At 39.2% G+C, this 14,083-nt stretch overlaps 1 protein-coding gene across 2 annotated transcripts in view; it reads right to left on the minus strand.

Moving 5' to 3' along the window:
* ECPAS (Ecm29 proteasome adaptor and scaffold) overlaps positions 1-14,083 on the minus strand; it is a 58,444-nt gene that overhangs the window by 12,930 nt on the left and 31,431 nt on the right. For both annotated transcript variants that reach the window (XM_064735313.1, XM_064735312.1), the window contains exons 22-35: positions 13,756-13,928; positions 13,189-13,290; positions 11,300-11,423; positions 10,246-10,391; positions 9,257-9,311; positions 8,442-8,556; positions 7,449-7,514; positions 7,088-7,205; positions 5,182-5,349; positions 4,249-4,328; positions 3,388-3,493; positions 2,710-2,757; positions 1,638-1,759; positions 411-561 (exon numbers count right to left, since the gene is read on the minus strand). In XM_064735313.1, the coding sequence (XP_064591383.1) occupies positions 411-561; positions 1,638-1,759; positions 2,710-2,757; positions 3,388-3,493; positions 4,249-4,328; positions 5,182-5,349; positions 7,088-7,205; positions 7,449-7,514; positions 8,442-8,556; positions 9,257-9,311; positions 10,246-10,391; positions 11,300-11,423; positions 13,189-13,290; positions 13,756-13,928 (1,574 nt within the window). The remainder of the gene's footprint in view (positions 1-410; positions 562-1,637; positions 1,760-2,709; positions 2,758-3,387; positions 3,494-4,248; positions 4,329-5,181; positions 5,350-7,087; positions 7,206-7,448; positions 7,515-8,441; positions 8,557-9,256; positions 9,312-10,245; positions 10,392-11,299; positions 11,424-13,188; positions 13,291-13,755; positions 13,929-14,083) is intronic.

A 14,083-nucleotide genomic window follows, 5' to 3' on the forward strand; every position in this document is an offset into this window, starting at 1 on the left:
ATTGTTTAATATGGTTATTTGACAACAATTAAAGAACAGAGTGCTGACAACATCCACCTCCAGCCCACAGTGCTACAGCACACCTTCCAATTGAAGTCATATGAAACCCTGAAGGTAATCTCTTGGAAAAAACAGTGGTGACACTTAAAAAACGGATTACTAAAATTGCTCTTTACTTTTGCAAACATACAATGGTCTAAGGAATAAAAATAATCCCAATCCTTCAAAAAAACCCTCCACATTTGTCCAGCCATATTCCATGACCAAACTTTTTAGTAACTTATTAGCTATTTCTCTTTGCTTTTTGAACACCTCTCTACCAAATCTGCTATTTTTCTGTTCAATGAATGAAGATTAAATCTTTGTCATCTTTACTCTGTTGACACTTCCCCTGTTATAGCTGCACTTACTTTCTCTTGATCTGTTGCAGAAAAACTCAAATAATTGAGGACTTGAGGCTCCAGCACACTCAAGGATTCCAACAGGGCTGGGATAAGTTTTGGTGCATGGGGTTTCAGCATAGACCCAGCACTTTTACTGATCTTCACAAGAGTGTTAATGCTGGAAAAGGATTAAAGGGTAGGTCAACACAGATACACACAAAATGATCTGAAAAGCCTCTCTCATCTACTGTAATCCAGATAAAATCTTCCTTCAAACAAAAATTTGTAATTTTTGCTTAAAAAAATTATTCCCTAGCCCTGAGCTTCCAAGGGATGTTATGTATATTTTGGCCAGAATTGTTTACTTTGACCCTGGAATCACAAAGGGAATCACAAAGAGGCACTACTGCAGAGAGATAAGGAAGAAATAACACACCCCCATGTTTTAAACAAGCACTGGGCAAAGTCACCCTGAGACATTCATTGTCTCTGCCTAAGAAAAGAAAAGTTACAATAATCTATTCAAACCTTACTAGTCAGTTTCAGACTGATGACATCTCTCATGCTGCATTTTGACAAAGGGGTTTTATATATTCAAAATTAATTTTAAAAGTTCAGGAAATATCCTTTTTTTAGAAGCCTTCTGGCTTTTCTAATAATTATTTTTGTAAAGACCAGCTATGTACTCTTCAGCTCTGAATTTTCCAGGTTTTCTGACCCTCAGTCAAAGGAAAGAATAAACAAGTTTATAAATTGACAAGCATATAAAGTCCCTACCCATCAAGGAACATTGAACTGTTACAAGACATAAAATGTATTTGAACAGTGTGATCAAATGCAGCCACATGTGGGATATGAGCTGTCAATATTCATAAGAACTTGTGAAATCAGACACGGCTGTTTGAAGAACCATGGGACTTTTTGTTTGCAACCGGAACAAATATGCCGGTCTCAAAGGACAGCCTAAGCATGGCACATTGCTTCTGGATCAGCCTGCCATTTGTACAGGGAGAAAATAACTTCCTGCTGGGAACAGAATCCAGACATTTGCAGAGAGGCCACATACTCCCAAAAGATAGGCAGAGTTCTCAGGGCTGCTGTTTAAACTCTGTGAAAAAAGAACTCAGCAGGAAAGCTCTTTTGGGGAGCAACTTGTCACTTCAAACACAAAGAACGTTCTGCACCTCAGGTGAATAAGCCTGGTGTCTTTGGTCAAGACCCGACCCCCAGGAACTTTCATAGGGCAAAACTAACCTGAGAGATCGAACTTCAGCAACTGTGCTTACAATTCCTTTGTCTAGGAGGCAAGGGAGCAACACAGCTATTGTCTTCTGACCTGCTGCTCCTTTAGAGGGGTCACACATTTTCACACAGACCTGGGGACAGATGAGAATTAGTGCTGTAAACATGTACAAACCTCCCCCACAGATTATATTAAAGCACCGTCTCCTTCAGACAGAAAAACTAAACAACAGCAACTAAACAAACTGGTCATGGCCAAGCCCAGGCTCTGTTACACCTTCATCTTCCCTCCACAAGGTAGTTAAGCCAACTAAGTTAAGTCAACTACAATCTACTTCCAGAAAAGGCAAATTCAGAGCCTAGCAGGCCTTGACCTGAATCTGGAAGAACAGAGTAATCAAACAGGACAGCCTATCTCAGCCACAGGGACTCAACCATTCCACACAGCTGAGCAGCAAGTCACAGAGGAGAGCAGATTCTGCAACCACAACCTTTCACAACAACATTCTGGAATCAGATCCTCACTTGCAGCAATAAAATGTCATGCACTATGAAGACTCTGATTTCAAACACAGTACTTTAGATACCCTGCCACCCATTATTTTTTCAGAGGATCACAAACAAAATATCAAGTGCGTACTACACCCAAAAAACCTTGCCAGTAATAGCATCACAGAGAAGTCCATACACAGTTACTCTGTTTCATACCAGTGACGTACCACCAGGCTTGGTCAACTAGATCAGTCAGTCTTGGTAAACTGTTGAAGTTACAGTAAGTTTACTTAAATCCCACCCCTAAGTAATGAAAAAACATCATCGGAGGAAAAACCCACAGTTTATCATACCCTTCCTTTGCTTGTATAGACCTTAACATTGCATTACCCTCAAGCAGCAGGACTTCACTAGCATCAGTAAAAGTACAGGGGAGTGGTGATGCTTATTATGATTGCTCTCTAGGGCAGTCTTTCACAACTGGATCTTATATTAGAAATCCTCTGAATAAATATAGTCTATGGTCACCCCTGACATCAAAACCATACATGCCTTGTCTACATGTACATATGACAAAATTGTAGAGTTTTACCTTGCTTAAAGTTTTTAGGGCTAATTCTGCTGCCTTTCGCACAGTCTCCTAAAAAAAGAAGTCACCAATTACTTCTGTTATTTTTATTCTTCTAGAATTAGAAGAATAATTAGAATTCTCATTATTAAAATAATTAATATTAATCAATAAGCATTAACACTAGAACAGACAAGGCTATCTTCCTGGCCAGTACTTAATAGAAAGTAGCAATATCTTTAGAAGAAGGTATTAGAACGTTGTTAAAAGATGGATTTGCTCCATTTCAGTATCTGGTACAATCAATACATTGGCAGAGCTGAAACCCGGAAGGACCCAAAGACTCTGACGTCACATATCCAAGTTCAGCACAGCATATATCACCATGTATCAGTTCAGCACACTAGAAGTCCAAAATAAAAGTTAAGCAACTAATCAGGAATTCTTTTATATCAAGGAAAAATCTCAAATCATCTACAATAAGCCCAGCCGGAATGAAACTCAACACTTCAAACATAAAGAGAATTTTCAATGTGGCAAAGAAATTTTACTTTCAAGGAGCATGAATTTCTAGTCTGCTTAATACTCACAACTCCCACTGGCTTCAAGCTCACTTGTCAGAGAAATTTGTCTTTATACACCTCAGAGCTTGATCACTGTACTGTTTGTTGAAGATTCCTATTCAGTTCTCAGTTCCATTACCTTAATGTCATCTTGCACTCTGAAAAGGACTTCCCAAATCTCTGGAAGCTTGTCTATGACATCATCCAAAGGTCTTCCTCTTAGTAAGTCATTTAGTGCCAGACAACTGCAAACAGGGAATTTTATTTCTTTCACACAGTGTTCTTACTTGATATAGGTGTATATATTCAGATATCCTTATAAATATGAATAAATAGTTTAAAGAAATGAAAATTGTTTTGCACTCCTTACTTTCCCCATACACTAAATCTACTCTGTCACAAGAATGTCTCCTTTGGCAGAGAAAAAAAATGCTCAGTCATTCAGGAAAAACTTGAAACATATGACAGGAAGTAAAAAAGGCTGCCATGGTGAAAACTGCTACTGCAAACAATCCAGTGACAAAATTGTTTTAGTCTTCTCTTCTTTAAGCGTACAATAAGAAGAAATCAAAATGACATGAAGTATGGAACTGAAATTAAAATGGAGGTTTTCAACACAGCATAGCTACAAACCATTAAAAACAAAAAGTAGTTGGCATCCTGCTGCCAAGTACGTAACTGTCAGATTGACAAGGTTTCTAAGAGAAAACAGTATTCCAGATGTAAGGATAGGCAAGAACTAGTAACCAGAAAACTCAATTCTTCAGAACATGTTGTTTAGTGTAAAGCAACATGCAATAAAAAATTTCAGGCAAATAGCTTCAAGATTGTATCATACTTCCTAGGGCAGGCTTGGAAGTATGAGTACAAGGCTGGGCTGTATCCTGATGAAAGGATATGTCCTCTTTTCCTCCTCAACCTCTTCTGGTTAACAAGTTTACAAAGAACAAGAGAAAAGAACTGAGTTCAAAGACAAATCTAATACTTTTCCTAGCCATACCTGGATTCTCTGATCCTCCAAAGACTGCTGGTTAAGTTACTGATCAAATCCTCAAGAATTTCCTTCATGTACTTATCAACCTGTAATTAATAAAAGGAAAAATCATGAGACAAGTACAGCTATGCATCCTTCTCCAGTACTCTGTAAGAAGAGTCCTCTTGCACAAGACAACCTGCTTTCAGACACATCAGATGAACTAATGCTTGCCAGTGCTGTGCAAACTTTCTCCAAATGCGCTTTAGACACACCTTTCTCTGCACTGCTTGAGTGCTTAACATTGTGAAAAATTCAACAAGAAAAGTCCCCTATGGCCTTTATCAGCTGAACTGTTAAAATGCAACACCACACATGTATTTACTCAAGAAGCAGTTGTGCTTTAATGAGGGATTAGAGCGAACAACTTTACATTAAGATCAGCTTTCCTAGAGGAAAAAAATGCAAACCCAATTCCAAGCCTTGCAGAACCAGAGCAAAGGTATCTTATGAAAATCACTAAATACACCTGGGAGTAGTGCTCCTCAAACATATGGAATAGCCTCCAACCATGAGCTTCCTCCCACTTAAAATCTGAGGAACTATATTTAGATGCTCTTCCTTTAGGAAGGCAGCTTAGGCCATTCCTGAAAAACTTATCATAAGCAGTATCAAAGCAATATCACAGTGGAAAGACCCCATTTTAAGTAAATCATAAATTTTAATGCTGGCTGCACAAACAAGGTCAGCAAAATCCGTTCATGTACGAGAGAGAGTGCAAAACCTTTGTGCAAGCTCCAAGCTCATCCATGGATTTAAACACCTCCTTTCCAGCGCAGTACCTCACCCCTTTCTGCACTGCCCCTCCTTTCACAAAATGCATCTGTCTGTCCCATGAGGATCTCCAAGACACTGCTGGCTGGCAGCAAAGCCCCTTGCCAGACTGTACTGGTCACTCACCATGGACTTGTCAGTGACCAGAGCATTCCAAATGCTGGTCATTGCCTGCCGAATGCCCAGGTTGGGGTCAAACTGGTAACGGTAAAGCCGGGGAAGAAGCTGGGGCAAAAATGGAGCCAGTTGCTCTCCAGCCTTGGTAGCTATCACATTGAAACCAAAAGCTGCTCCCTGAAATAACAACAAAATAGTATCTGTTGAAACATCGTTCACTCACCCAGTTATTGCTCATGGGCACAACACAGTCAGAGGCAAAACCAACTGACATAGTTCAGATTTAGACCAGACCAAAAGGTCTAGAATGGTACTAGAATTAGCCCATCCTCACTGTTACAGTAACACAGTAATCTCACACTCAGCAGAAAACATACTACTTCAAAACTTTCCTCTAACCTTACATTCAAGATACTGATTGATCTCATTTGCAGAAATAGTAGTGGTGACTTAAAACTATACAGATTTAAATATGTTCTTCAAAACGAGATTCTTTGTTGAATAAACTGGTGAGAGTGGGCCACTGCTTCCTTACAACTCAGCTGATTTAGAAAAGTTAGAGTAACTCAGGAACTGAAAAACTAAAACCAAAATAACTTCACCTTATTTCTAAAACCTGAATTTTCTGGGGATTATAGTTTTGCATCTGTCCATATTTACTTTAAACTTCAGTATTTTTCTATGACCTTTTCCTTCTCCAACACTGTCCATTCCACTGTCACTTCTAATACAGTGGAACTGATGCTTGCCTGTGAGGTCCCACGAGATTTGGCAGGATAGCCAAAGAAGAAATTACTCAATGAAGGCAGTGCAGTGACTGCCTCTAATAACCGCCTGTTTTCTGACTTGCAGTGTGAAAAGCTGCCACTCAAAACCCCACACTAGGGACTTCAAAGGACAGGATGTGTTATTTGGGTTAATCTAGAAAACAGCAATAAAGACACATTTTCAGTTAGGACCACTGCCATGAAAAGCATGAAGCTGCAGAAAGTGTAAGGAAATGCAAGGCCTCCAAGGCCCTGAACAGCATGCCCTGTTTAGCTCTTGAGGGGGGTTTAGAGCACAGATTTCCAGATGTCCCCTTCAAATTAAAAGATTTTGCAAATTTTTCATATGCCAAAGCTCAATCCACCCCTTCTGAGTGGATTTTTTGGACTCATCTGGGCTGGAGAAATTCCACAAGCGTCAGGAACCTAACTATGCTCCTGTGCTTTTGAAGTCACGGTGCTGAGGGAGGTCTTGAGAAGTGATGAATTGTCAAACTCTGGATGAGAGTTAAAGCTAGGACTTGTTTTTTGCACTAAGTGGTGTTGTCAGGGACTCATCACAAGTTCTTCCATGCTTCTGTGAAGCCAGTGAAGAGTCCCCACATAAAAGCTCTGAATAGTACACCTAAATCTTCAAGCTCACGATGCTCCTTTTTTCACCTGGAAGTGGATCCAACAGTATTTTGGCTTTGCTAAAGCTCCCAGCTGTTTTAAAATATCAAAACTTGAGTTAAAAAGGGATATTTTTGACAACAGTGCTTTTTAGCACTTACTGATTACTTTTTACTCCGCCCCCTTAAATAACAAAGATCACTTTCCCTGGCATCCAAAATTTCATCCAGTTTTTAAAACATTATCACTGTTCAAACACATTAAGGATTGTCCTTCTAAGCACACTCAAAAAACAATAAAAGGATGTCAGATAATTCAGAGGGAAATGTAGGATTTTATGAATACTCTGATACCAAAGTTTTAAGAATTTCAAGCAATCCCAAATTTTTTTCTCAGCCTGCTAAATTTGCCTTGGACTATACCAAAGTATCAACACATGCAGTTATTCATAAAACATATAACCAGGAATACAGAAATGGATTATTGTTTACAGAGTTCAGAGTGGGAATGGAAGTTGTATGAAAGCAGAGCATTACCTTCCGAGAATTCCACATGGCGTGATGGTTGGCCAGATTCATGAATTTGTACACCAGGTCTGGCTGATTGAGGTCACTAGCCAGTGAACAAAGCTCCTTATAGGTAGAAAGACCTTGACTTTGAAAAGCAGAAGGGAAATCAGTGTTCGTATTTTTATTTAGACAAATGCTACAACACTAAAGCTATATTCAATTCACATTGTAAAGCAGGAGAGAATGGTGAGTAACACGGCTGTATTACACAGAAATAGTTACAGTAACTTAGAGAACAAGAAGGAACAAAATGTCAGGAAGCAGATCTTTTGGCGAATTCTGTTTCAGCACTGACTGTGTCTCTGTCAGAGACTATCAGTAAACTTACCCATCTGGGGTTTTACTCAGACCTCCCTGAAATACCACGGTTTCTCCAGTCATCTCATGTTTGGCTCTGATAGAAAAGAAGTCCAGTATCAGCATTACCAAACTCTACAGGTGAGTACACTGCATACTACAGAACAGGGAATTTTCTTTATTAACTCAGCAGCTTCACATTTTTTCAGTTCCAATCCCACAAACAGCATACAGGTGGGCAAAGCTACACACACTGCAAGGAATGTCATTAACCTATATCACGTGTAATATTAAGGAGACATTACAGCAAGTGAGAGTTTTGCTGTGCAAAGGTAGAAAGTCAAAACACTGAATGGTAACTTTTTCGTCCTGTCCAGACATGAGCTATATAATGGACAGCAAATCTGTACTTACAAAAGAAATAATATCATTTCCATCCATCTTATTTCTTCCTGCCTACCACCAATGAATCCCTACACTCAAAGCCTAGGTTTCTATGATTCAGTGGCCAAACCTACATCAGGTTAGACAGGAGAAGTGTATTAAAGAGCATTTCCAATACTGACCAACATGATCTCTAGCCATAAGTCTTGTAAGACCAGCATTTTTCATACTAAAGCTGACAAGAGACCATTAACAGCACTTCTTCGCAAAAGGTGCATTTCAGCACAAGCAAGTCACCACTTCCACAACATCACAATGTGCAGTTGCTGCAAGTGGTCATAGCTCTCTGCAATTACACAATGCAGCAAGTAGCAAACCTAAGTTAATCCCAGCCCATTTGTACCACTTGAATCAGGACTGACACATTATTTTGAAGCTTTGCTGAGTGGAACAAAATCAAAACAACTTCAGTCATAAAATACTCTAAGCCGATTTAAGAAATGTTCAGTTTAACTCTCTGTGAATGGATATTGGCTTACCCTTAACTCCAAAACATTTCTTTCCACACAAAAAAGAGGCACATTTTTATTCCCACTAGACACATAAGAGTACTCTCTCACTGTGTTCTGAATTCATGTACCTTTTCCCAGTCATAAGGGTATCAACGAGCGTAGTGACTAGCTCTTGCTGATCCTGTTCACTTCCTAGTTCATATATCAGCCCAAGACCTTTTGAAGCAACATCTTGACTAAGCTCTGCAAGAGATTTTACCAAGCAAAATTCAAGATAAACAGTACACAAATTCCAAAAGTAAGGTTCAATCAAAATCACGACATAGCAAACACAGTTGTGTTGCACACAAACTTTGCATTCTGAAGCTGCAAATTGTTCTGAAGGCATAAACCCCTTCAAATTAGGTGACACCTTCACATAACTATTGTTACTGCAAGTTTTGAAAGAGCAGAAGGAGTTCCAAGAGGCATAGGTATTCTGACACGCTAGTGGCACCTGAAATCAACAGTGGTAATACTCTCTTCAGCTTCAGTGAGCTTTGCATAGGCTGCTGGATGCCACTCTTTTCACTAGCTGCCATGGGTAGAGCTGTAAGCCAGAATGTGCTAGATTGAAGAGGTCTCAGTATTTCTGTTCATGCAGAACTCTGTGATATACATCCTGCTGCCCAAAACAGAGCTGAAGTAATACCACTTCTACTACAGTCTGAAGGGGCAAATGCAGTGTGCTTTTTAGCCAAACGCACAAAAAAGTTGTGTTTCTGATCTCTGCACATGATGCCTAGAACAGAAATCATTCCTATCAATATAAGAAATGGGAAGTTTCTACAGTCATCTTTTAATGCTGACAGAGTGTAGTTGACTATATGCCTGTTAATAAATTCCCTCCAGTCTGCTGAATGCCAATGAAAAGACACAACTTTTAAGATACAACAGTACTTACCATCACTATCTGACAGAATTGAAACAAATGCACTTTGAATATCCTTGAGATGAGACTGTAAGATAAGAAAAGAGGACATTATTTTGAATCCTTCCATTGGTCTCCAGGCAAGTTTCTAACAGAGGCTACTGTATCAAAGGAGTGCCCATTTGAGCTACACTTATGACAGGAATTGTCCTTGCTTCATACAAGGCAGCAATGCATCATAAATCTGGATTGCAGCCAGACGGGGCTTTCCCCATCCCCAAACTGGTGAGCTTTGCCACCCCCCAACAAGGTGCACTGTTTAGATAAGTACAATATGGGGCAATGTTTTATATATAAAAATTTACATTTGCAAAGCAGCTTGCCTCAAAGCTCTTCATCAATACCTGTGGAGTACAAAATGGTCACTTGATCCCATCGCAGTCCATAGTAACTCTATGCAGATAGAGGACATTTTGGTTGGAATGTTTTATGTAGTCCTTGTATAGGACTTTTCACATTTTCTCATTATGGACAAGCACTTTAAATATAAAGTTCATAAAGTGTACCAAAGATAGCACACAAAGCACATTGTAACTGCTCTTGGGTACCAAAGATAAATACCATGAAACATTTAAGTTCTGCTCTCCTTCTGCTTCCCCTCCTAGACCTCTCAAATATTATCCAAATATAAATCCTAAACACTATACAGATACCAAACTCTTCTTCCCAAGGGAGGATGTAGTGGTACTTCATCTTACAACAGCTATTTACATTGAGATTACTCTGACTTGGATGCAAGTCAGATGTTTACAAAGGTGACAAGCACCCTTGTTCATCTGCCAGATCGATTGTTCCTCTACAAACAAAAGATAGGCCTTGTCTCAAAAACCTCTCAGTAAGGACTGTAGCAGCACGTGGAGAAAACAGACAACAGAAGTGAAGGGGAAGGAAGGGAGAGAAACAAGATGAGAAGCAAAAATAGGGACAAGGAGCCAGTGTTAGGAAAAAGGCACATTTCTTACCTTAATTGCTTTGTGGGTGCTCAGCTTTTTCACCAATGACAGAAGCCAGATGCAAGCTGCCTGTCTAACATGTGGGTTGGGACTGATGATGTGCTTGTTCAAAATAAGGTCTAGGACCCAGGGCACCACATCATTCACCTTCAAATCTATATGAAAATAATAAAGGTGGAGGAGAGGAACTCTGAGAACTGTCCCCACCCATTTAAATGGAAATAATGCAAAACCAATGAACTCAAGAGTACTCATATGACACCTTAATCTCTGCTTATTTACGAACTCACTGGAATCCTGGGAAAGTAATAATAGTAGAATAAATAACAGACATGCAGAATCCTCCTAACTCTTCATGAACATGTTTTAGAGCCTGTGGCCAAGAAGAGGTACCATTCACACTGCCTAAGACTCAGGGCAGAACTTATGTTTTTGTTAAGACTCACAGTTTCTGGAGCAATAGCAAGGTTTAATTTTTACCACATGCTCAGCTTTCTGTACACTGCACATCTAAGATCACTCTCACAAAATTAAAATGTTGTGTTTGCAGGTATGAGACTGATATTTACAGTTGCCTGATTTGACGCTAGCCTTTCGTGACACTTGTATTTCAGAATCTTACAGAATCTTAGTTATTTAACAGAATTTCTGCATTTACTGCATGTAAATTTCACTTAATTGCATCACTTGCAGTTATTGGAAAACACTTGCAATTTGATTTTATAACACTATTTTCCTGTTCAAGGTTTAAAATGGTATTTTTAAAGATTTGTGTATTAAAACTCCAAAACTAACTCAACATGGCAAACAAAAAAAGAAAAAATCAAACACAGAGCCAAAGTGGCAATGAAGTACATAAGCAGCTATTTAAACAGCCCATGAATGAAGTCTTCTGCCCTCTGAGCAGACCGACATGACGAGGTAAAACAACCTGTATATAACTACAAGCACAAAACCTCTCTTGTGTATTCTGTTATAAACCAAACACCACAGAAATGAAGCTTTGGAGCTAAGTGTTAGCCCAGACATTTCCCAACGCAGCCCCTGCATTAGGAAGACCTACCTGAAGGAGGGATATATTCCTCCTCTGTGACGGTCCATGCATCCCGCGCAGCCACTGAGCTGGTTCCAACAGCAGCACTGGTAATAGCTTCACCAACAGTGAACTGCAGCTCTATCTGTTTGGCCTGAAAAACACATCAGAGCATCACTGACAGTACTAATGAAGCATACACCAAAACTTCTGGCACTTAATCCACAAAACCACAGCTTCTCAATCCCAGTCCCAAGGTTCAGCACCAATTTACAGTAAGATCTGGTGAGCTTCTGAGGCTATGTGGCACCTCAGACCCACTGAAGTTGATGGAAAATGAGGCAATGCCAAACTGTCTGACATGCATGATAAAAGCTAAATATCCACATTTTTTAAAAGCATATCTTTGACAAAATATTTACTAGTCTCTGCAAAAGCTCAACTTGGTGAAAAGAAAGAATTCAATAGAATGAAAATAAAACAAAGTTAAAATTATGCTGATAGTGATTAGTGAAAATTACTATGGCTTAACTATAATAGGGAGCATTGAAAGAGTCTCCTGTAATTCCATCCAGAAGCTGATGTCTTAAAAGACGCAGAAACCTTTTCTTCACATTAAAATAATTCAGATGGTACTTGTTTTGCTTCACTGTCCTCCTTACACTATCTTCTGAGCCTTCAGGAACAAGATATGCCACTTTTTTGTCAATACTTATGATGAATTTTATGTTATAAGAACTGGTTTCCATAACTGCTGAGTACCTCCTAGATAGTTTTCCTTATGATCTAGAAGCACAAATTGCTGAGGCTCCTGGAGAATTAAGCCCTTAGCTTCCTGCAATCTAAGACAAATAAGTTTTTTTCAAGTACATCTTTTATAAAGCAAGTTGTAAAGTCCCCATGCAGTGACAGGGGAAAACATGGTACCTAGAAACATTTTTTGTTGTTTGGGTACACAGTATTCTCAGTATTTTTAGTCACCTAAGTATAGTGATAGGACAAGTGGTTAAATGTTTCAAACTGAGAGTAGGCTTAGGTGAACTATTAGGAAGAAATTATTTACTGTGAAGGTGGTGAGGCACTGGAAGGGGTCACTCATAGCTGCCCCAACCCTGGCAGTGCTCAGTGTCAGGCTGGATTGGGCTTTGAGCAACTTGGTCTAGTGTGAAGTGTCCTCACCCTGTCAACAGTAGAAGGGTTGGAACTAGATCACCTTTAAGGTCCCTTCCAACTCAAACTATTCTATAATTCTATGGTTCTTGCATGTCTGATCAGATCAGAATTGGAGCACTCAGCAAAGCAGGCCTGTCTGATACTCAACAGCCATTTCTACAATGCAAAATCCTATGTCAGTATCAGCAAGGAAGAAGGGTACTAAAAAAGCTTTTTTTATTTAATTTTGTTATCTAGCATATTGCAATATGTATAGAAGCTCTGAAGTACTGTAAAAGAATACTTCAATAATAAATTTAGACGGACAAGATATATATATATATATTTCTATAAACTTCCAATTCAAATGAGTTGTATTAGCTAATGTAGCTCAGACGTATTCATATTACCTACTTTCAGGGTACTTTTGAAGGCCAAAGTACAGGCCTAAGGCTTCAGTAATATAAGCTCTGGAGATTTTAAATATACAGTGTACAAAAAAAAAATCTATAAGCCTCTTAGAGGGGAATGAGTATTTGTTCAGACTGAGGCAGAGACCTGGACTAGAAAGTTTTTAAACTGTGGCATAAAGCCTTGTACCAGCCCCAAGCCTATCTCTGCTCTCTATTTCAAGGCAGTTTTAAAAAACCCAGAGGCACTTTTACAGAAAGTCAACTCCCTTTGTAAATCTGGCTCTAGAGTACATAAAAAGCACTCAAAGAGAAATATTCACTATAGTACAGATGCTAATACACTGACGGTCTCACCTCCACAGAATCCATTAAACCCTGCAGCAGTAGCTTCTGGTGGGGAAAATCTTCGTCTCCCACTGGGAAGTAACCTAATGTTTGTATTGCTCGTTCCTTCATCTTAAATATAAACAAAAATAACACCATCATATAACCTTCCTGTAAGTCCATAAGATGCACTTCAAACCCACTACTTCTCATCCTTGCTGAAGTTTCACTCAAGGTATCAGATATACATGCAAGCAGCTTATTAGATCAATCAGTGCACCTCTTTTCCAAAGCAGATCAGAACAAATGTCCTGTTACCTTTGAGGATTATATGCAGCTAAAAGAAGATATTCCCATTTTTCTTGAATTAAAATGAAGACTAATCATATTTTTATCTCTTACACCCCTAGTTATGACTATAGAAAGCACAAGTGATCAGCGCTAAACAATATTAGAAAGACCTAGACCCTAGCCAACAAAAGCCAACAAAAAGCCTAATTCCTTTAAAAAACAAGGCTGAGTTTAGCGTGTAATACATATACCTAGTGAGCATTCAAGAAATGAAGAGGAATCACACAAACACTACAAAAATCTTGCCTTATTTGTTTCCTTGCTGGAAGGGATTCGAGCCAGTAAGTTTTCAACAAGTTGCAGCTTTGTAAATCCTGTTCCTTCATTGGGGATTGGCAAGGGGCCATTCCTGCCAATCTCTCCAAGAGCCATACAAGCACCCACCACAAGGAAGGGAGAGGTACTGTCCAAAAAAGAACCTACAGGGAAAAGTAAACCAGGATGACTCCGATTATTATTTAGCAGTGGACAGGCACTTGTATTTTACCAATGCAAGAAGCAAAGCATTAATCTCCTCTACAGTTGGTACGAAGCATTATGTTAGAAAAAAATGGGAGTGAAAGGAGACATTGAG

Source organism: Zonotrichia leucophrys, chromosome Z, assembly GCF_028769735.1.
Source record: "Zonotrichia leucophrys gambelii isolate GWCS_2022_RI chromosome Z, RI_Zleu_2.0, whole genome shotgun sequence".
Taxonomy (NCBI): domain Eukaryota; kingdom Metazoa; phylum Chordata; class Aves; order Passeriformes; family Passerellidae; genus Zonotrichia; species Zonotrichia leucophrys.